General features: G+C 44.4%; 1 protein-coding gene across 1 annotated transcript in view; it reads left to right on the top strand.

The window, feature by feature from the left end:
• ITIH2 (inter-alpha-trypsin inhibitor heavy chain 2) overlaps positions 1-20,531 on the top strand; it is a 45,761-nt gene that overhangs the window by 6,046 nt on the left and 19,184 nt on the right. The window contains exons 5-11 of the mRNA XM_010389375.1: positions 3,632-3,736; positions 8,176-8,338; positions 11,410-11,517; positions 12,195-12,323; positions 14,110-14,226; positions 17,593-17,761; positions 18,345-18,470. Coding sequence (XP_010387677.1) covers positions 3,632-3,736; positions 8,176-8,338; positions 11,410-11,517; positions 12,195-12,323; positions 14,110-14,226; positions 17,593-17,761; positions 18,345-18,470 — 917 coding nt within the window. The remainder of the gene's footprint in view (positions 1-3,631; positions 3,737-8,175; positions 8,339-11,409; positions 11,518-12,194; positions 12,324-14,109; positions 14,227-17,592; positions 17,762-18,344; positions 18,471-20,531) is intronic.

A 20,531-nucleotide genomic window follows, 5' to 3' on the forward strand; every position in this document is an offset into this window, starting at 1 on the left:
TTACCTCCAGAACTGTGGACCGGCTGGATGGCAAGGGTCATTGTGAGGGTGGTCCCAATAATTTGCTCCTATTCAAAGCATTAGCATTTGTGAATTATTTGCTTTTTGTTTCTAATAAGCTAAAGCAAACTTAAGTCTATCTCTATGGTAACAACCTCATACTTACTTGCATTTTAATATACTTTCTTGGGAGGAGAAAAATATACTGGGTTGCCCTGGCTTATAGCAAACCACGTAAGAGCATGTGCACAGCAGGTCAATGCCATCTGCCATATGTTTCTCTGTAGGAAAAAAAAAACAAAAAAAAAACAAGTTGAGAACCACAGATTAAATCCAATTACTTATCCAGTGCTTGACCTCCTCTGTAACACCACTTACAAGTGTGTGATGATTTCCTTAATGATAAACTCACTTTTCCCAAGGCAATCAACTCAATGGTTGACAGCTCTGTTAAGAGTCCTTTCTTATACTTCATTTAAATATTTTCCACTTTCTACCCAATGACTCTAGTGATAATCACATGAATTTTTAAAAAGCTCTCTACAAAATACATATTGAAGTGTTCATATATGAAATGATGTGCCATCTGAGCTTGGCTTTTTTTTTTTTTTTGAGATGGAGTCTCGCTCTGTCACCCAGGCTGGAGTGCAGTGGCACCATCTCGGCTCACTGCAAGTTCTGCCTCCCAGGTTCACACCATTCTCCTGCCTCAGCCTCCCAAGTAGCTGGGACTACAGGTGCCCGCCACCACGCCTGGCTAATTTTTTGTATTTTTAGTAGAGACAGGGTTTCACCATGTTAGCCAGGATGGTCTCAATCTCTTGACCTCGTGATCCACCCACCTCGGCCTCCCAAAGTGCTTGGATTACAGGCGTGAGCTACCACGCCCGGCCTTGAGCTTGGCTTCTTAACAATTGAGGTGGAAAGCATGAGAGTATAGACAAATTAAGATTGGTTGAGTATTCATAATGGTGTAGCACAGTGATGATTTCATGGACATCTCATATTATTCCCTCTATTTTCTGTGTGTTTGAAATTTTTCATAATAAAAAAATGTTAAATGACTCCAATACTTTCCAAACAGTTAATGCCAGTTATCTTATCCACTTGGAGCCTTCGTGCATCAAAGCTAAATATTCTCTGTTCCTCTAAGTGATTGGAAAGATTTCTATGTCCAAATATCAAGGCGGCCACCCCAGAGTATGTTCCAAGTAGTCAATGTCCCTCTTAAGTTGCCAAGAACACAGCAAAGTACTGTGCATAAAGTCTGGCTATCTTTTTCATGAAGACATTAGGTTGAGTTACTTCTCATCCACTTTTGTCTTTCATACACCAGGGTAATCAGTGATCACTGTAGATAAACAGTAAAGGGTTCAACTACCATGCACTTTGGCAGTCATGTGAACTCTATTTTCCAAACAAAACCAAGTAGGCAGAGAAAGGCATTGTGTCACTTTGATTGGTATCCTTTGAATTGGCTTTAAAATGTATCGCTTTTTTTGTCTGCCTTTTCTAAAAAGCAAAGGGAGAAGGGAAAGCTTTTCTGTAGTGGTATTATATGACCCCATGTCTAGAAATGACATTGAAAACTATTTTAATAAATTCCTGTTTTTAAACCACATAATCAGAACTTACTCTAAAGATCTGTTATTTCTGTTTTTTGTTTGTTTTGTTTTGTTTTTACTTTAAATTCCAGGATACAAGTGCAGAATGTGCAGGTTTGTTACATAGGTATACATGAGCTATGGTGGTTTGCTGCACCTATCATCCTGTTATCTAGGTTTTAAGCCCCGCATGTGTTAGCTATTTGTCCTAATGCTGTCCCTCCCCTTACCCCCTACCTCCTGACAGGCCCCGGTGTGTGATGTTCCCCTCCCTGTGTCCATGTGTTCTCATTGTTCAACTCCCACTTATGAGTGAGAATATACAGTGTTTGAATTTCTGTTCCTGTGTTAGTTTGCTGAGGATGATGGCTTCCAGCTTGATCCATGTCCCTGCAAAGGGACATGTGATTTGATAGAAGCATGATGGTCTTGACCAGCAGCATGACCTTGAGCAAGAGTCATCTATCTCCTGGGGTCTGATATCTCTCATCTAAAGAGGCAAACCCAGAAGTGTGCTTCAACACATGTGCTGTTGGCATTTGGGGCAGGAAAATTCTTCAGTGGAGCTGTCCTTCACATTGCAGGATGACTAACATTCTCGGTGTCCTCCCACAAATGCCAGCAGCACTTCCGAGTCATCTCAACAACCCAAACTTCACACATTTCTAAATTGCTCCTTGGAAAAGACACTGCCCATTTGAGTACTGGAAGTTCCCATTTACTCCCAAAATTCTGGATTCTACCTCTCTGACCAACCATGACTCGGTAAGGATTAGTTGCTAGCCAGCTAAAAGTAAGGTGGAAAGAGATGAGGTGCAAATAGAAGACAGAGGTCCCCAAGGGAGATGGTTTCCAGATAAACACCGCTTTGGCAGTGGACCCACCAGCACCTTCCCCCATTTTTCTCTATTCTTTTCCATCCTTGCAGAGGAGCATAATAGTCTGTCTTCATCAGCTCAGGCTGCTATGACTAAGTATGCTATGACTACCATAAAATGGGTAGCTTATAAACAACAGAAATGTATTTCTCATAGTTCTGAAGGCTGGGAAGTCTGAGATCAAGGTGCCCAAAGATTTCATGTCTGGTGAGGGCCCATTTCCTGGTTCAGTCAGGATGGAAAGAGATGAGAGAACTCCTTGAAGTCTCTTTTGTGAGAGCACTAAAGGCTATTCATGAGGAGAGACCTAATTACCTCTCCAAGGCCCCACCTCCTAATGTCATCGTCCTAGGAAGTAAGGTTCAACATACACATTTGCGGGGAACATAAACATTCGGTCCATTGCATACCCCACAGCTATGCCAAATTCTTAACTCACAGAATGACCTGATGAACCAAAGGTAACGAGATAATTTGGAATTTATCAGTCACCTCTCCTAGTCACATTTGTCATTCGAAGGGGATACCCAAAGAGAACCATTCTTCATCTAAAGGATGAAATTCAAAAATGAGGAAAAATCTAAAAACAAACAACAGTACATGAGGGAAAGGTTTTAGGGTGGGAGCCTACCAAACCCCTCTCAAGCCACTCTATCCAATCAATAAAGGAAATCTGTCTATAAACTATTCAAATGCCTCCCTTATTTCTGATAGACACAAAATGATCATTGCCCTCATTCTTTAAATCAGCCTTGTTGGGTTCTTTGCTTGCTCTTGTTTGTTTTGCTAAGATTACTATTCTGGGCCAGGCACGGTGGCTCACACCTGTAATCCCAGAACTTTGGGAGGCCAAGGCAGATGGATCACGAGGTCAGAAGTTCGAGACCAGCCTTGCCAACATGGTGAAACCCCACCTCTACTAAAAATACAAAAAATTAGCCTGGCATGGTGGCAGGAGCCTGTAATCCCAGCTCCTCAGGAGGCTGAAGCAGGAGAATTGCTTGAACCCGGGAGGCAGAGGTTGCAGTGAGCCGAGATTGCACCATTGCACTCCAGCCTGGGTGACAGAGCAAGACTCCATCTCAAGAAAAAAAAAAAAAAAAAAAGATTATTTTTCTGACCAACTGGTTGCCTTCTGTCGTTTTCTAGGACTGTGGATGGCACGACATTTAGGAGTTCTATTAAGGAGAAGACTGTGGGCCGAGCTCTCTACGCACAGGCCAGAGCAAAAGGCAAGACGGCTGGCTTGGTGAGGTAAGGCCTGAGTGAGCAAGGCTTGCCCTTGCCTCTCGATGGTGGTTTCCTCTCCTGTCTCCTTCCCACAGCAGCAAACCAGCCTCTGGAAAGGCACGGCACCTGAGCCAATGGCAAACTCTCGAAGCCAGATGGGAGAATTAGGCACTGCGGCTTCTATTTGCCTAAAGGTCCTTCTTCAACCAATGGGTTTTGGGTGATCGCATGCTGGTTGTGCTTACATCACTCATCTAGCAAGTAGATGGATGTTCTGTAAATAAACACTGATTTTTCTAAAGAGCGAAGAGAGAAACTACAGAAACGTTGGTGATCTTGTTACAAAACTTAACATATATGCAGAAGGGAAAGTTTAAAATTTGCCTTAATGATTTATTCTGCCTATTTGTAGAGATAAGGCAATTATTTATTTATTTATTTTTTGAGATGAGGTCTTCCTTTTTACCCAAGCTGGAATGCAGTGGTGTGATCACAGCTCACTACAACCCCGAACTCCTGGCCCCAAGCGGGAATGCCTCAGCCTCCCAAGTAGCTGGGACTTGGGGTGCACCACCATGCCTGACTAATTTTTTTAGTTTTTGTAGAGTTAAGGCCTTGCTTTGTTGTCTAGGCTGGCCTCAAGTGCTCCTCCCTCATCGGCCTCCCAAAGTGCTAGGATTACAGGCTTGAGCAACCATGCTGGGCTGCGATACTTAGGTTTTGTTTATTTTTTCCCCTTATAATCTAAGTAAGACCGGGGAATGCCAAGTCACCCTCAAAAAGCAGCTTCTCTTCAAAGGGAAAAAAATCTTCAAAGGAATTTTCACCTTCTCACTGCTTGCACCGCACACTCACTATCAGGCCAAATCCTGCCACGTTTCTTTCCTCATCTCCTCCTCTCCTACATCCCCAAACTCACCTGTAGTTGAAGTTCTTTTCCTTTCATTCATGCATTTATTCATTCAACAGAAATGCATCAAACGCAAACTCTGTACCCGGTTCTGTCAGAGGCAGCAGCAACACAAAAGCAGACACCATCAGTCCCGTACAGGAGACAGACAAGGAACCTGTGACCACAATATCTGTAGTGGGCAAGTGCTAACACAGAAATACAGAGAGGGTACACAAAAAACACTACGGGAGTTCCGAGTGCCGAGTGTGTAATCCTGAGGATTACAGGAAGTCCCACAGGCTGATTAATCCTGTCTGAGGGTCCAGGAAGTCCCACAGAGGACTGTGTGTAAGCGGAGCCCAGGAAGGTTACAGTTGGCCTTCATATCCATGGGTTCCACATTCTCAGATTCAACCAACTGTGGATGGAGACTTGTGGATACAGAGGGTTGACTTCACCACACTATTTTATAACAGTGGCTTGGGCATCGCTGGATTTGGGTATCCTTGGGGAATCCTGGAACCAAACTCTAGAGGATACAGAGCACCAACTGTAGTAAACTTCAGCCAGGTAGAGAAAGGAGAGAAGAAGCTCCAAGCAGAGGAAATGCCTCTAGCCTTCCTGCAGGTAAATCAGTTTTTTTTTTTTTTTTTTTTGAGACGGAGTCTCACTCTGTAGCCCAGGCTGGAGTACAGTGGCTCCATCTCGGCTCACTGCAAGCTCCACCTCCTGGGTTCATGCCATTCTCCTGCCTCAGCCTCCCAAGTGGCTGTGACTACAGGCACCAGCCACCATGCCCGGCTAATTTTTTTGTATTTTTAGTAGAGACAGGGTTTCACCGTGTTAGCCGGGATGGTTTTGATCTACTGACCTCGTGATCCACCCACCTCAGCCCCCCAAAGTGCTGGGATTACAGGCGTGAGCCACCACGCCTGGCCAGTAAATCAGTTCTTTTACCGTTAAGAATCATTTTGCTGGCCGGGCACAGTGGCTCATGCCTGTAATCCCAGCACTTTGGGAGGTTGAGGCAGGCAGATCATGAGGTCATGAGATCGAGACCATCCTGGCCAACATGGTGAAACCCTGTCTCTACTAAAAATACGTAAATTAGCTGGGTGTGGTGGCATGTGCCTATAATCCCAGCTACACGGGAGGCTTACTTGAACCAGGGAGTCAGAGGTTGCAGTGAGTCGAGATCACACTACTGCATTCCAGACTGGAGACACAGCAACTCTGTCTCAAAAAAAGTAAGAAAGAAAGAAAGAGAGAAAGAGAGAAAGAGAGAGAGAACGAACGAAAGAAAGAAAGAAAGAAGGAAAGAAAGAAAGAAAGAAAGAAAGAAAGAAAGAAAGAAAGAAAGAAAGAAAGAAAGAAAGAAAGAGAAAGAAAGAAAGAAAGAAAGAGAAAGAAAGAAAAAAGGAATAAAGGAAGGAAGGAAGGAAGGGGAAGGAAGGAAGGAAGGAAGGAGAGAGAGAGAGAGAGAATGATTTTGCCATCTTTATCCATCATTTTGACCACATCACCCATTCATTTATTTGTTTATCCATCCCACAAATACTTATTTCTACCAGAAACTCTTCTAGGCACTGGAGATACTGCAGGGAACGCAGAGCTCCCATCCTAGTGCACCCCTCGGGTAAACATAGTCTCTCACTACAGGCTCTGTTTCAAAGCTTTGCACAGGTCATGCTCATCTTTTTCTTCAGTTATCTCACACTGACTATTCACAACTCCCCAATCCCACAGGCTGATTATGCAACCTCTCACCTTGCTTACTCACTTATTTCTTTTCTTTTTATTTCTTTATTTTATTTTATTTTATTATTTTTGAGATGAAGTTTCACTCTATCACCCTGGATAGAGTGAAGTGCAGTGGCATGATCTCTGCTCACTGCAAACTCCACCTCCCAGATCTAAGCAATTTTCCTGCCTCAGCCTCCCAAGAGCTAGGATTACAGGCACCCATCACCACGTCCGGCTAATTTTTGTATTTTTAGTAGAGACAGGGCTCACTGCAACCTCCACCTCCCGAGTCTAAGCAATTCTCCTGCCTCAGTCTCCTGAGTGGCTGGGATTACAGGCACCCACCACCACACATGGCTAATTTTTGTGTTTTTAGTAGAGATGGGATTTCACCATGTTGGCCAGGCTGGTAACTCTTGACCTCAAGTGACCCACCCACCTCGGCCTCCCAAAGTGCTAGGATTACAGGTGTCAGTCTCCGTGCCCAGTGTATTTACTTATTTCGTTTAAAAAAATCATTCCTTGTTTATCCTAATGCTGGAATCACCAGTGTTGATAATTCTGCTGCTTTCTCTTTAAACCATAAACACCTCAAGATCAATGATCACATTGAACTCAATATGTATGTGACTAAAATAAGGCCTTCTGAGAGAAAAACATACTCAGGCCAGGTGCAGTGGCTCAGCCTGTAATCCCAGCACTTTCGGAGGTGGAGGTGGGTGGATCATCTGAGGTCAGGAGTTCAAGACCAGCCTGGCCAGCATGGCGAAACCCTGACTCTACTAAAAATACGAAAATTAGCTGGGTGTGGTGGCGCACATCTGTAATCCCAGCTACTCAGAATGCTAAGGTAGGAGAATAGCTTGAACCCTGGAGGCAGAGGTTGCAGTCAGCCAAGATCACACCATTATACTACAGCCTGGGCAGCAGAGCGAGACTCCAGCTCAAAAAAAGAGAGAGAGAGAAACATACTCAATTTGATGCAATAATAAAGTTTTTCTTTCTGAAGACCTTCAAAAATATCAAGAACTCCTATAGTGAGCCTCAAATGCAGTACAGGAAAAGTGTGCTATCTTTGAACGATCCAACCTTGGGTGTGAGTCCTGGTCCCACAGTGGACTGGCCATGGGGTCTTGAGCAGGTCCTCTACAACCCCTTTTTTTTTTTAGACAGAATTTCACTCTTGTTGCCCAGGCTGGAGTGCAATGGCGTGATCTCGGCTCAACGCAACCTCCGCCTCCTGGGTCCTGGTTCAAACAGTTCTCCTGCCCCAGCCTCCTGAGTAGCTGGGATTACAGGCATGTGCCACCATGCCCAGCTAATTTTTGCATTTTTAGTAGAGACAGGGTTTCACCATGTTGGCCAGGCTGGTCTCAAACTCCTGACCTCGTGATCTGCCCACCTCGGCCTCCCAAAGTGCTGGGATTACAGGTGTGAGCCACTGCACCCGGCCCAAGCCTAATTTTTTTTATCATCTGAAAAGTCAGGGTAATGATATCCATATTGCAAAGCTGCTATATCAGCAACGATAGATGTCAGGTTTCTGGCCCAGGATAGGGGCCAATCCCTGGTAGCTTTTTGCAGACAATACTCAAGTCAGTAAGAAGCTCTGGGAGCCGGAGATTGGGTAGGAGAGGAGATGGAAGCTCTTGTTGGGATTCAACTGATCTAGAAGCTGCACTTATCTCTGGTGTACCTACTGTTCACTTTCATGAACTACTGAGCAGGTCGGACTGTCCAGGAAAGTCTACACACCCTCTGCCTAGGTTGTGAGTCTTGCTGCTTAATCATGTATCTGTTGACTTTTATTGGGGGCTGTCACCTTTAGGAGCAGGGCTCTTGACATGGAAAACTTCAGAACGGAAGTAAATGTCCTCCCAGGAGCAAAGGTGCAGTTCGAACTTCACTACGAGGAGGTGAAGTGGAGGAAGCTGGGCTCCTATGAACATAGGATCTATCTGCAGCCTGGACGGCTGGCCAAACACTTGGAGGTAAGCCTGGATCTGTAGGGTGGACAGTGACACTGTCCTTTTATAGTCCCTGACCCTGATTTATACTTTCTGCTTGTCAACACCACTTGTGGTGTTGGATGCCACTCAACTCTGCAAGAAAATGGGATGTATTGAAAAGATGGTGGGTTTGGAGTCAGCCACACCACTTCCTTAAAGCTGTCACTCTCCTTAACAGCCATATTATGGTGGATGGTGGTTTCTGAGCTCTGCTATAACAAGTTACAGCAAACACCACAGCTTAACAGAATAGAAATTGATTCTCTTACGGAAGTCTGAAGTCAAGGTGTCTGCAGAGCTGCACTGTCTCTCTGGAGGCTCCAGGGGAAAGCCCATTCCTTGCTTCTCCTGCTCTCCGGCAGCTGCTGGCCTTCCTTGACTTGTGGCCTTCTGGTCAGATCACTCCAATCTCTTCTTCTGTGATCGCAGCCTCTCCCCCTCCGAGCATCTCAAATGCCCCTCTGCCTTTCTCTCACAAGAACACCTATTAGATTTGGGGTCCACCAGGTAGTACAGGATGATCTCAACTCAAGATCCTTAATTGCATCTGCAAGGACTCTTTTTCCGGATAAATCCATGTTCACAGGTTCCAGGGGTTGGGCATATCTTTAGTGGGGAGGCCACCATTCATCCCAAGACACTAATCTTCAGGGACCAGTGTTCCTGAGTCTCTGCTGTCTCATCTCTGAAAAGGCTACGGTAACAGATTTTGGTTTCTCAGTTCTTTTTTTAAACTTTTATTTTAAGTTCCGGGGCACGTGTGCAGGTTTGTTATATGGTAAATTCCACATCACAGGGGTGGTGTGTACAGATGATTTCACCACCGAGGTAATGAGCATAGTACCTGATAGGTAGTTTTCCGATCCTTTCTCTCCTCCCTCCCTCACCATGGAGTAGACCCTGGTGTCAATTGCTCCCTTCTTTGTGTTCATGTGTACTCAATCTTTAGCTCCCACTTAGAAGTGAGAACGTCCTGTACTTGGTTACCTGTTCCTGTAATATGTGGCCAATGACAGGAGCTTGATGAAGGTTAAGTGAGTTGTCTTCCCTGCCACCCCAGCCATCATCACAGCAGGGGAGCAGTGCCTCGGACATCCACTGTGCTCCTATCCATCTGAACTCACCTCTGCTGTCATCTTCATCTCTTGCTATAAAGACTAAACTGCTCTTTTCTTTGCTCAAATCTATGCGACATCCTATGACTGTTTAGTGTAGGAGGCAGAGCTAGACAAGAGGAAACCTAAGAGAGTACAGAGGCCAACGTGCCCCTCCCCCTGGAAGATAGGAGAGTGAAGCAGACAGGTTGTGAATTGCCTGGAGACATGGGAGATGAAAGGGAATGAATTAATCATGATGAAACTTTAATTCCCGTTTAAAAAGCTGCTCGTCTGATCAATAATGCCCACTATTTGGCATCAGTTCACTATCAGAGTCTATGCTCTTGATTCTTTTCTGGGCCACTCCTAGCATATACCGTGCTTTTGCGTGAATTGAAAAAAAGATGCCCTTCCTTCAGGTAAATGCAGCCCCTTACCAGGGCACATGACTTGGCCAAGATGCTCTGTACAACTAAGAGTGTGATGTTGGATGTTTTTCCAGTACTGATGATGGATGGGTGTCAGTCATGCACTTTCTCTTGCTCAATGCCATGAATCCCACGATAAATAATTTGAAACAATGGTTAGATGTGATTAGCATCTAAGCCTAGAAGGAGACAATCATTGAGATTGTTGATAGTAACAATATTAACAAAAACTGAGGGACAACCTGGGCAGCACAGTGAGACCTCATCTCTACTGAAAATAAATAAATAAATTAGCCAGGCATGGTGGTGTACCCCTGTAGTCCCACCTACTTGGGAGACTGAGGCAGGAGGATAGCTTGAGCCCAAAAAGTCGAGGCCACAGTTAGCTATGATCATGCCACTGTACTCCAGGCTGGATGACAAAATAAAACCTTGTCTGAAAAGAAAGAAAGAAAGAAAGAAAGAAAGAAAGAAAGAAAGAAAGAAAGAAAGAAAGAAAGAGAGAGAGAGAGAGAGAGAGAGAGAGAGAGACAGAAAGAAAGAAAGAAAGAAAGAAAGAAAGAAAGAAAGAAAGAAAGAAAGAAAGAAAAGAAAGAAAGAAAGAAAAAATGGCAGTTAAGTAACTCAGATACAGAAAGTCAAATACCACATGTTCTCACTTATAAGAGAGAGTTGAATAATATGTACGCAGGGACATAGGGTGTGGAATAATAGATGTTGGAGGCTCGGAAGTGTGGGAGAGTGGGAGTGGGGAGACTTGGGAGAAGTGTGGGAGGGTGGGAATGGAGTGAGGGATGATAAATTACTTAACGAATACAAGGTACATTTCTTGGGTGGTAGTTTCACTAAAAGCCTAGACTTCACTCCTGTGCAATATGTTCATGTAACCAAACTGCATTTGTACTCCTTCAATTTATACAAAATTTTCAAAATAAATACACAAAAATATAAATAAACAAATCATAGAGTTAAATGAAAAAAGAAACAAATGGCAGCCATGACTGTGGTTTGGTCAAGAATCACCAAAGAGGATTTCCCTAGACGAGCTCTGTTCAAAGCAAGAAGACAGAGAAGAAATAAAATGACCCAATATTTGGGGAAAATGGTCTACTTTTGACAGTTCTACAAAGCAAATGCAGTACTATTTAACAATGGCAGGTCTACAGAGTAAATGCAGTGCTATTTAACAATGAGAGAGAGAGAAAAAAAGGAAGGAATTCTTTTTTTCCCTAACAATGCAAATGTTCTTATAAATAAAAAGACTCCAATAGAATGAAGAAGGGAATTGACTCCTGGGGGAGTGAGGCAGCAGAAGGAGAGTTCTGAGTTGACAGACGGGGGTTAAGCCTCCGCAGTGAGATGAACCCCATCGCAGGAACTTGTGGTCCTGCAGGAGAGATCACGAAGCCGCACTGGGGAAACCTGCGGAGGAGGAAAGCATCAGAGGACTTATTTGTAATTTTACTTCTTGCTTTAAAAGACTTTAAAGATTTTTAATGCTTTGGGTAATTTTCTCTTGCATTTCTAGGTAGATGTGTGGGTTATCGAACCTCAGGGAATCAGATTTCTTCATGTTCCTGACACATTTGAAGGCCATTTTGATGGTGTTCCGGTCGTTTCTAAAGGACAACAGAAGGTACCCTGAGCCCTGCGTGTTGCCAGGCATCCACGGGGGGCTCTGGCTCGTGGGTTGTGTTCTCCTCCTGTGCTCTGGAGAATACAAACGCAGGCTGGTGTTGAGTTGAGGACACTGTCTGAGAAATGGGGATCCCTAAGAAGAGCCTAGGGTCTCCCCAGGACACACAGATCAACACTCCCAGTGGTTTCTTTCCATTTTGACCAGAGATTGTCCCTTTTGAGTCTCATTTCCCCTAAGTCACCTACTTAAGCAATAGCTAAAGGACAGCTTTCACATCCTATGTGGTGGATTCTCATTCATTAACCATAGCAAGAAATGTTCAGCTCTCTGCCTCAACGGCCAATGATAACCAACTATGACTCCTCTAAGAACATTAAAACATTTCACAAACTCTTTCCAAAGCAGGTGGTCAGCCCTTCTATAGGGGATGAAGAAAAATCATTGGCTTTCTTCTGAAAAGGCCTGAAACCTTGCAAACAGCATGGCAGGCTGGAGATACTCCCTGCAAAAGCCCTGGCTTGTCTTTCCCATCAGTAAGGGGTCCACCGATGTTGCCAGGATGCAGAACGTCCACTGAGCAGCTCCTCTTCCCTGTGTGCTGGAGAAGGGGCAGCGCCAAGCTCTCACTGGGAAGGGGCTAGAGGCAGAGGCTCTGACGTCACTGTTCTTTCTAGGCGCACGTCTCCTTCAAGCCCACAGTAGCACAGCAGAGAATATGCCCTAGCTGCCGGGAGACTGCGGTAGATGGGGAACTGGTGGTGCTGTATGACGTGAAAAGAGAAGAGAAGGCTGGTGAACTGGAGGTGAGTGCACACCGGCTCTGGTTCTACTGCCAAGCTCATGCCAAAGAGCTGCTTCTTTTTGAACAAACTCCCAGGCCTGTGGGTGGTTTCCAGCTGCCAGGGCACGTGTTTCTAGCTGCAGAGAAGGGACTGAAATCATCTTCTTCGATTATACCGCTAAGCATTATCTTTTGTGTCTTAAAAACTAAATGAAAGGTCATCGGATCTCACGCTCTTGTCCCAGGAGGGCATTCCTGGGCCTCATATGAAGAATAATGGAATAATTACAGAACAGGAATTTTAGATAGGCTCCCACAGCCCTTTGCAATTAGACAATCAAAGAAAGCACAGAGATTAGGGGAGAGGAGGAAGGCACATCCACAGCCTAGAAAGATCAAGAGCCAAGGGTGAATTTCAGGGTCAAGGTTTACCATAAAGTTTCTTGAAAAGTTTCCTTTCCCCTTTGACCATGTCTTAGATGTGTGTCTTCCTTTCCTTGTACTAAAGTGAGGACTCCTAGAATGTACCCAAAACTCCAAGAGTCTCTCTAGGGACAGCGAGTGGAGCACACACCCTGTACCTGGACACTGTAGTGTCCTGGAAAGAGGCAGCCAAAGGGCAGTGGAAAGAGAATTAGGTGAGTCAGTCATCAAGCCTGCAGCAGAAGACAAAGAGAATGGTCAGGAGTCCAGCTGAGGCAGACTCTCATTAACTTCCAGAAAAATCCAAATTTTCTGAAGTGGCCCAGACACATCCTTCGTGATCTGTCCTGCTGATTCTCCACCTACTTCCCTGAATTCTTGGATTCTATGGCCCCATCTTGGTGAACCACATGTGGAGCCCCAAGTATGCCATGTTCTCTCATCTCTGGGGCTGCACTGTCTGGAACTCTCTTCCCCATTCCCAACTATCTCAACCTGGCCCAGCTCTCAAGAGGGCAGCTAATTCTGAGTTCATCCTCAGGTCCCAGTGGAGATGCCGCTTCCCAGAGAATCGTCCCCTGCATGCGTTAGATGCACACTGGGCTCTTGACGAGCCCTTTACTTCCTGACCATGGTGTTTAACACGCTGCACTGCACATCGCCTTCACTTATCCTTATCCTCTGCTGGCCGGGAGCCTCCTGAGGGCGGAGGCTCTGCCTGATTCACCGCTGGTTAACAGGGCGTCTGGAACAGGGGCACTCTGTAAAGACTGAGTGACATGGAGTGGAGAGGAGTGGAGTGGCGTGGTGTGGAGTGGCATGGAGTGGCGTGGAGTGGAGTGAAGTGGCATGGAGTGGTGTGGAGTGGTGTGGTGTGGAGTGAAGTGGCATGGAGTGGAGTGGAGCAGCATGGAGTGGAGTGGCATGGCATGGAGTGGAGTGGAGTGGCGTGGCATGGTGTGGAGTGGAGTGGCCTGGCGTCACGTGGAGTGGCATGATGTGGAGTGGAGTGAAGTGGCCTGGAGTGGTGTGGCATGGAGTGGAGAGGAGTAGAATGGAGTGGTGTGGAGTGGAGTGAGTGGAGCAGCGTGGAGTGGCATGGAGTGGAGTGGCATGGAGTGGAGTGGCGTGGAGTGGAGCAGCATGGAGTGGAGCCGTGTGGAGTGGAGCGGCAGGGAGTGCAGTGAAATGCTCTGTTGGAAGGTCTTGACCCTCACAGGAGAGGAGGTGGGGGATCAGGCAGGAAAATGTGGAGGCAAATACACATCAAGCTCCACCTCCTCCTCCCCGTAGACCCCCTCTCTTCTCCGAGTCCCCAGGTCCCCATCTCCCTACCTTCTAAACAGGAATCATGATTTGACTCACAAAGATGTTCTATTTTTCAGGTGTTTAATGGATATTTTGTCCACTTCTTTGCTCCTGACAACCTGGACCCAATTCCCAAAAACATCCTCTTTGTCATCGATGTGAGTGGCTCCATGTGGGGAGTTAAAATGAAACAAGTAAGTAGCCCCTTGTTTGCAGTGGTGGGGGGGACTCCCTATCTTCTTTGATCCCCTCCTAAAAATGCAATCATTCTATCCCTCCTCCCTACTTAGGGGCTGAAGCTCAGGGACTGTACTTACTGACTGCCGGTGTAAACTCTTTCTAGAATTTTGCAATTATTGCATTTCACAGCACATACACCTCCATCTTCTAATGATTCCTCCAGTGTAAAATTCCCTTCCTTCTCTTCTTCCTCTTTCCTGTTTCCTCTTCCTTCTCTTCCTCTTTTCCACTCTCTATCCAATATTTCCTTGAAAAACTGTCTCAAAACTCACCTCTTTGAAAAATGTAATCTCTGTATAACCTCTTCTTTCAACGATCAGTCACATTCTTTTTGCTCTTCTACCTGTTTTATTATATCTTGTCATTGTCCACATATAACTATTGAATCGATATACACATATTGTTTCTAATTAGATTGTAATTTCTTGAGGGAAGCTATCCCATCTATGTTTTCCAGCTCAGAGCTCAATATAGGCTTACTCAGTGATAAGTGAGATGTACAGATGCAATTCTAAAGACCAAACAAGGAAATGTTTGACTTACCCATCAATCTATCCATCCATTCAACCAAGTTGAACAACCAACTAACCGTTCATTCAGCAACTATTTTTGACCACCGAAGAGTTCACTACTACCCTAAGATCTGTAAGGAACCTAAAAGAAATCCCTGTTGGCCGGGCACAGTGGCTCACACCTATAATCCCAACACTTTGGGAGGCCAAGGCAGTTGGATCACCTGAGGTTGGGAGTTCGAGACCAGCTTGACCAACGTAGAGAAACTGTGTCTCTACTAAAAATACAAAAAAAAAAAAAAAAAAAAAAAAAAATTAGCTGGGTGTAGTGGTGCATGCCTGTAATCCCAGCTACTCAGGAGGCTGAGCCAGGAGAATTGCTTGAACCCAGGAGACAGAGGTTGCGGCGAGCAGAGATTGCACCATTGCACTCCAGCCTGGGCAATAAGAGCAAAACTCCATCTCACAAAAAAAAAAAAAAAAGAAGAAGAGGAAGAAGTCCCTGTCTTTTACAGACCCTGCCTGCCTGGGTCTGTACTCCCAGGCAGGGTTTCTCAGCAGTGGGACTATTAATATTTTGGATGGGGTCATTCTTTGTTGTGGGAGGGCTGTCTGGTGCATTGCAGGATACTTAGCAGCATGGTCTATGGTCTGTTTGCTAAATTTCAGTAGCACAACGTCCCCTGCATCATAACAATCAAATATGACTTCAGACATTGCCAAATGTCCACTGGGGGGAATAATTGCCTCTGGTTGAGAACAGCTGCTCTAATACAACAGTTTATTCACTGCTTCCTTCCATCATTCATTCATTCAACAAATATTTACGAAGCACCTACTATTCATGCACTTAGTTCATCCATGAGCAAAACAGACCCAAAGCATAAAAACAGAAACCAAACAGAAAACACAGACCTACCCTCTGGGTGCTTATGAAACTTACTGGGGGAGAGGGGACAGAGAATAAACAATACACATACAAGTACAAATGTACAAGTATGTTCAATGGCAGCATTATGATAAAAGTTTGAAAAAAAAAAAAAGAAGCGTATGTTAGAAATCAAGAGTGGCAATTGCAGGAGGATGCAATTTTAAATAGGCTTGTCGTATCAATAGGTGGTTTCCTGGAGAAGACCACTGAGGAGACCCCGAGAAGGTGAAGGGAGAGTTATGCAGATACCTAAGGGTATTAAATGCAATGAACAGCCCATGCAACGGTTCTAAGTCAAAAGTGTGCAAAGAACAGAGAGAGATGCCAGTAGAGAGGGGCAGTGGGAGATGAGATCTGAGAAGTAAGAGGCAAGGTGGCTCATGGAACACCTGTGCAGTCATGATCAGAGCTGGATTCTGGAATCTGTTTTGAAGGTCGAGTAAACAGTATATCCTGAAGGGTTAGCTGTGAGACAAGGGAAGAAAAGATAACTGAAAGATGCCCCAGGACTTAGCCTGAGCAACTAGAAGGATGGAGTGGCCATCCATGAGTTGGCAAAGACAGAGATGGAATCAGACATTGCAGGGAATGTCCCAGTTTGGTTTTGGATTCAAAGTCTGAGATGTTCATTAAATACCCACGTTGGCCACGCAAGCCTGGTGTTCAAAAGTGAGATGTGGAGACACACGGTTAGGACTCACCAGCATATAGAAGGTACTGGCAGCATTGGGACTAGATGAGAATGCCAAGGAGTAGATGGACAAGGGAGCCGAGAACAGACAACAGAGCATTCTAATATTGGGAATTTGGGAAGAAGAGGATAATTGGTGATAGAGACTAATAAAAACAATTAGTAAGTAGGGGAGACAAATCAAGAGAGAATGAGGCCCTGGAAGACAATTGAGGAATTTGTGTTCAGGAGGGAGATGAGAGCACCTGCTGGTGACAGGTTGAGTTGCACGAGAAATGAAGATGCACCTTTGGATTTAGTGCCATTAGCATCATTGGTGACCTTGACATGGGCAGTTTCAGTACAGTGACAGGGAGGAAAACCCGAAAGGAGTGGGCTTATGAGAGAATAGGAAGAGAAGATTTGGAGACAGTGTGTTTAGACAATTCTCTCTAGGAATTTTATTGCAGAAGAAAGCTAAGAAATGAAGAAAGTGGATGCACATGAGGTTTGTAGAAGGGTGAGAAATAACATATTTTTATATTGATGGAAATGTACCAGCAGAATAGGGAAGTTGAAAAGGCAAAGGACAATTGCCGGAACCATGTTCTTTAGTCAAAAAGAGGGAATGAAATCTAGTTCATGAGTAGGTGGGTTTGCATTAGGTAGAAATACTGCTAGTTATCAAGTACAAAAGAAAAATGTATGGGTACAAATATCACTAGTTGGGATTTTATGGTAGTGAGAGTCTGTGGGAAAGTTATTCTGTCTCCTTCAGTTTCTCAGTGGAGTTGGAATCAAAGTAATCACATGTAAGCTAGAGAAAGGGGGTGATGGCGGTGGTTTAAAGAGAAAGATGAGGAAATAGTTTAAGAGACTGGGTGAGTAGAGGGACTTGAGAAATATATTTTATTTTCAGGCATCATAAAGGTGGCACTCGAAGTTTGTGATCCTTAACATAAAGTCTAGTCAAACTGGTTGTGCATAGCAAAATAAGATAGTAAAAGTATCAAAAAGCCAACGATACATGCTCAGAATAAATAAGGGGTAGGTCTGCATTGACTGAGATGGGCTCAAGAGGTTTTCTGGAAAAAGTTTAGCTTGAGAATAACTTGAAAGATGACCAGGATCAATGATCGGTCTTCCTACTTCCTCTGAGGCTCAGATTTTCTGTAATGGGACCCGTCTTTATTCTCTATTGAAATAGACTGTGGAGGCAATGAAGACCATATTGGATGACCTCAGAGCAGAAGACCATTTCTCTGTGATTGACTTCAACCAGAACGTTCGAACTTGGAGAAATGATTTAATTTCAGCTACCAAAACACAGGTTGCAGATGCCAAGAGGTATATTGAGAAAATCCAGCCCAGTGGAGGTGAGTGTGTTGGGCTAAAGCCCAAGGAGACACTTCCTTTGGGTTCAAATCATGGTTCACTTAAGAAGCGTTATTCCCATCACAGTAGTCTTTCCCCAGCCTTCAAGATCCTGCCTCAAATAATACATTTATTGGTAATGGATGAATGCTAAGTTTGTAGTGAAAGTAGAATTTGTAATCCAGCCCACACAACTTTAAACCATTTTAATCTCTCTCAGAAAAAGGTTCCGTGACACTGGCCTTCTTTATTGCCTGCATAAAGCATAAAATGTTACTGTCTTCAGAGTATCTTGGCAAGGCTGATTTGGATACTTTAGCCTGGTGTTTAACAAACTAGCAGTCTGTGCTTTGAAAGGGCTAATTCATCTCTAAGGGGATAGTTTGCTTCCAAGTGAATCTTTCACTGCACTGGGGGACCACCAGCTTGAGCACAGTTTGTGTCACTCAGAAAGCAAGGAAATGATTTTGGCATGGAATAACTGACGGATAAGTGATCCACCAACATACGAGTCTGAATCCAGGATGGGATTTTCTGTGTGTGGCGAGAACGCATACCTAACATTTCATTATGCTACTTCAACAGGCACAAACATCAATGAAGCACTCCTGCGGGCAATCTTCATTTTGAATGAAGCCAATAACTTGGGACTGTTGGACCCCAACTCCGTCTCGCTGATCATTTTGGTTTCTGATGGAGATCCAACAGTGGGCAAGTGTCACTTCAACTTTGTCACGACAAACACTTTCACTGTTGTTTCTTGGAATGGTGGTTTGCCTAAAAGGGAAACTCTAATGGCATTTGCCTGAGTTTCTAGAACATTTTAAACCCATGCTTCCTAAAGGAGGTCTTCTGATCCTGCAGCCCTCACCCCCTAAGCTACTGCTCAGACACTTTCAGCAAGGGCACTCTTGAATGCCTCAGTGCCACCTCCACAATATGTGGAAATCTGAGTCTGAATTTTAACAGTAGGTTGTGAGGATTGCTGATGCATTCTGGGGAAATGAATTTATTTCCTCAACTTGAGGTATGTGAAGATGGTGTATGGGGGTGGTGAATGATGAATATTGATCCCAGATCTCCTAGCAGTACATTTGGAGGCCACAGTAGCATATTCCCTATTATTCTCCACACTTCTCCCAGTTGCAGCTGGAGAAATGACTGCTCTCTGACACAACCTTGAAGTTAAACATTTTTCTTTCTACAAAATGGCAGCAACATCTCCCTTCTTCTATTATTTACTTTTATTTTTGTTACATTGTTTTATTTTATTTATTTTTTGAGACAAGGTCTTGCTCTGTCACCTAAGAGGGAGTGCAGTGGAGCACACACAGCTCACTGCAGCCTCAACCTCCCGTGCTCAAGTGATCCTCCCACCTCAGCCTCCTGAGTGGCTGGGACTACATATGTGCATCACCACACTCAGCTAATTTCTTTTTTTCTTTCTCTCTCTCTTTTTTTTTTTTTTTTTTTTTTTTTTTTTTTTTGGAGAGACGAAGTCTCGCTCTGTTGCTCAGGCTGATCTCAAACTCCTGGGCTCAAGCAGTCCTCCCACCTTGGCCTCCCAAAGTGTTGAGATTACAGGTGTGAGCCACTGCACCCAGCTATCTTTGTTTTACTTGTGTCTTTATTCCGGCCACTGTCAGTAATAGTGAATGGCAGACTGTGTTGTCTGAGTGTGCTATCATACAGACTAGGACTGGGTCTGATACATCCTGACACAGCCAAACGGAATGAAAATGCAATACAGTGACAGCCAGAGCTTTAGAAAGCCAGAGAGCAACCATCTTATTAATAATGAGACTAGAAAGAGCCATTGTTATGTATTTGTAGTAGAACCAAGGTTTTCTCCCTCTCATCAGATTACTTTTAAAATTCAAGTTTTGAATAAAATCATAAGGTAGAAAAGGAAATATAGTTTAAAATATTTTAAACACAGTGGCTCACACCTGTAATCCCAGCACTTTGGGAGGCTGAGGTGGGTGGAGCACCTGAGGTCAGGAGTTCCAGACCAGCCTGGCCAACATGGTGAAACCCCATCTCCACTAAAAATACAAAATTAGCCGGACATGGTGGCGTGCACCTGTAGTCCCAGCTACTCGGGAGGCTGAGATAGGAGAACCGCTTGAACCCGGGAGGCGGAGGCTGCAGTGAGCCGAGATCACGCCACCGCACTCCAGCCTGGGCAACAGCATGAGACTCCGTCTCAAAAAAAAAGTTAAACCATAATTTGGTTTAATCATGGTTTCTCACTCCTGTTTCTCAACCATTCAGTTCCTGTCCCTGGAATCAGTCACTGGTTGCCAGTTTCTTGTATATCTTTCCACAGATAGTTTATGCATGCCTGTATACTATATATACATGTTTGCACACAGGCATATGTATATGCGTACATACACATGCATACATTTATACAAGCTTGCCTGCAAATGCATCCTATGTACCCTGATATTGACCTAGTTTTTTTTTCCTACTCTAAACACGTCCTTGAGATTGTCTGGTACAAAGAATTGCCGTGTCCTTTTTAGTAACTGCATAGTATCTCACGGTTTGAACATATCATCATCTAACCAAGTGCCCTCTCATTGGTGTATATTTATGTTGTTTCCAATATGTTGCTAATTCCCAAATAATGTTGCTATGCAACGCAAGCCACACTTCATTTCAACATGTATGAGTGCATCTCTAAGAAAAACTCCTAGAAATTGAGTTACTAGGTCAAAGGATAAATGCAATTTTAATTTGGACAAATTTTACTAAACTGCCCTCCCT

The sequence above is a fragment of the Rhinopithecus roxellana genome, chromosome 11 (assembly GCF_007565055.1).
Source record: "Rhinopithecus roxellana isolate Shanxi Qingling chromosome 11, ASM756505v1, whole genome shotgun sequence".
Classification (NCBI taxonomy): Eukaryota; Metazoa; Chordata; class Mammalia; order Primates; family Cercopithecidae; genus Rhinopithecus; species Rhinopithecus roxellana.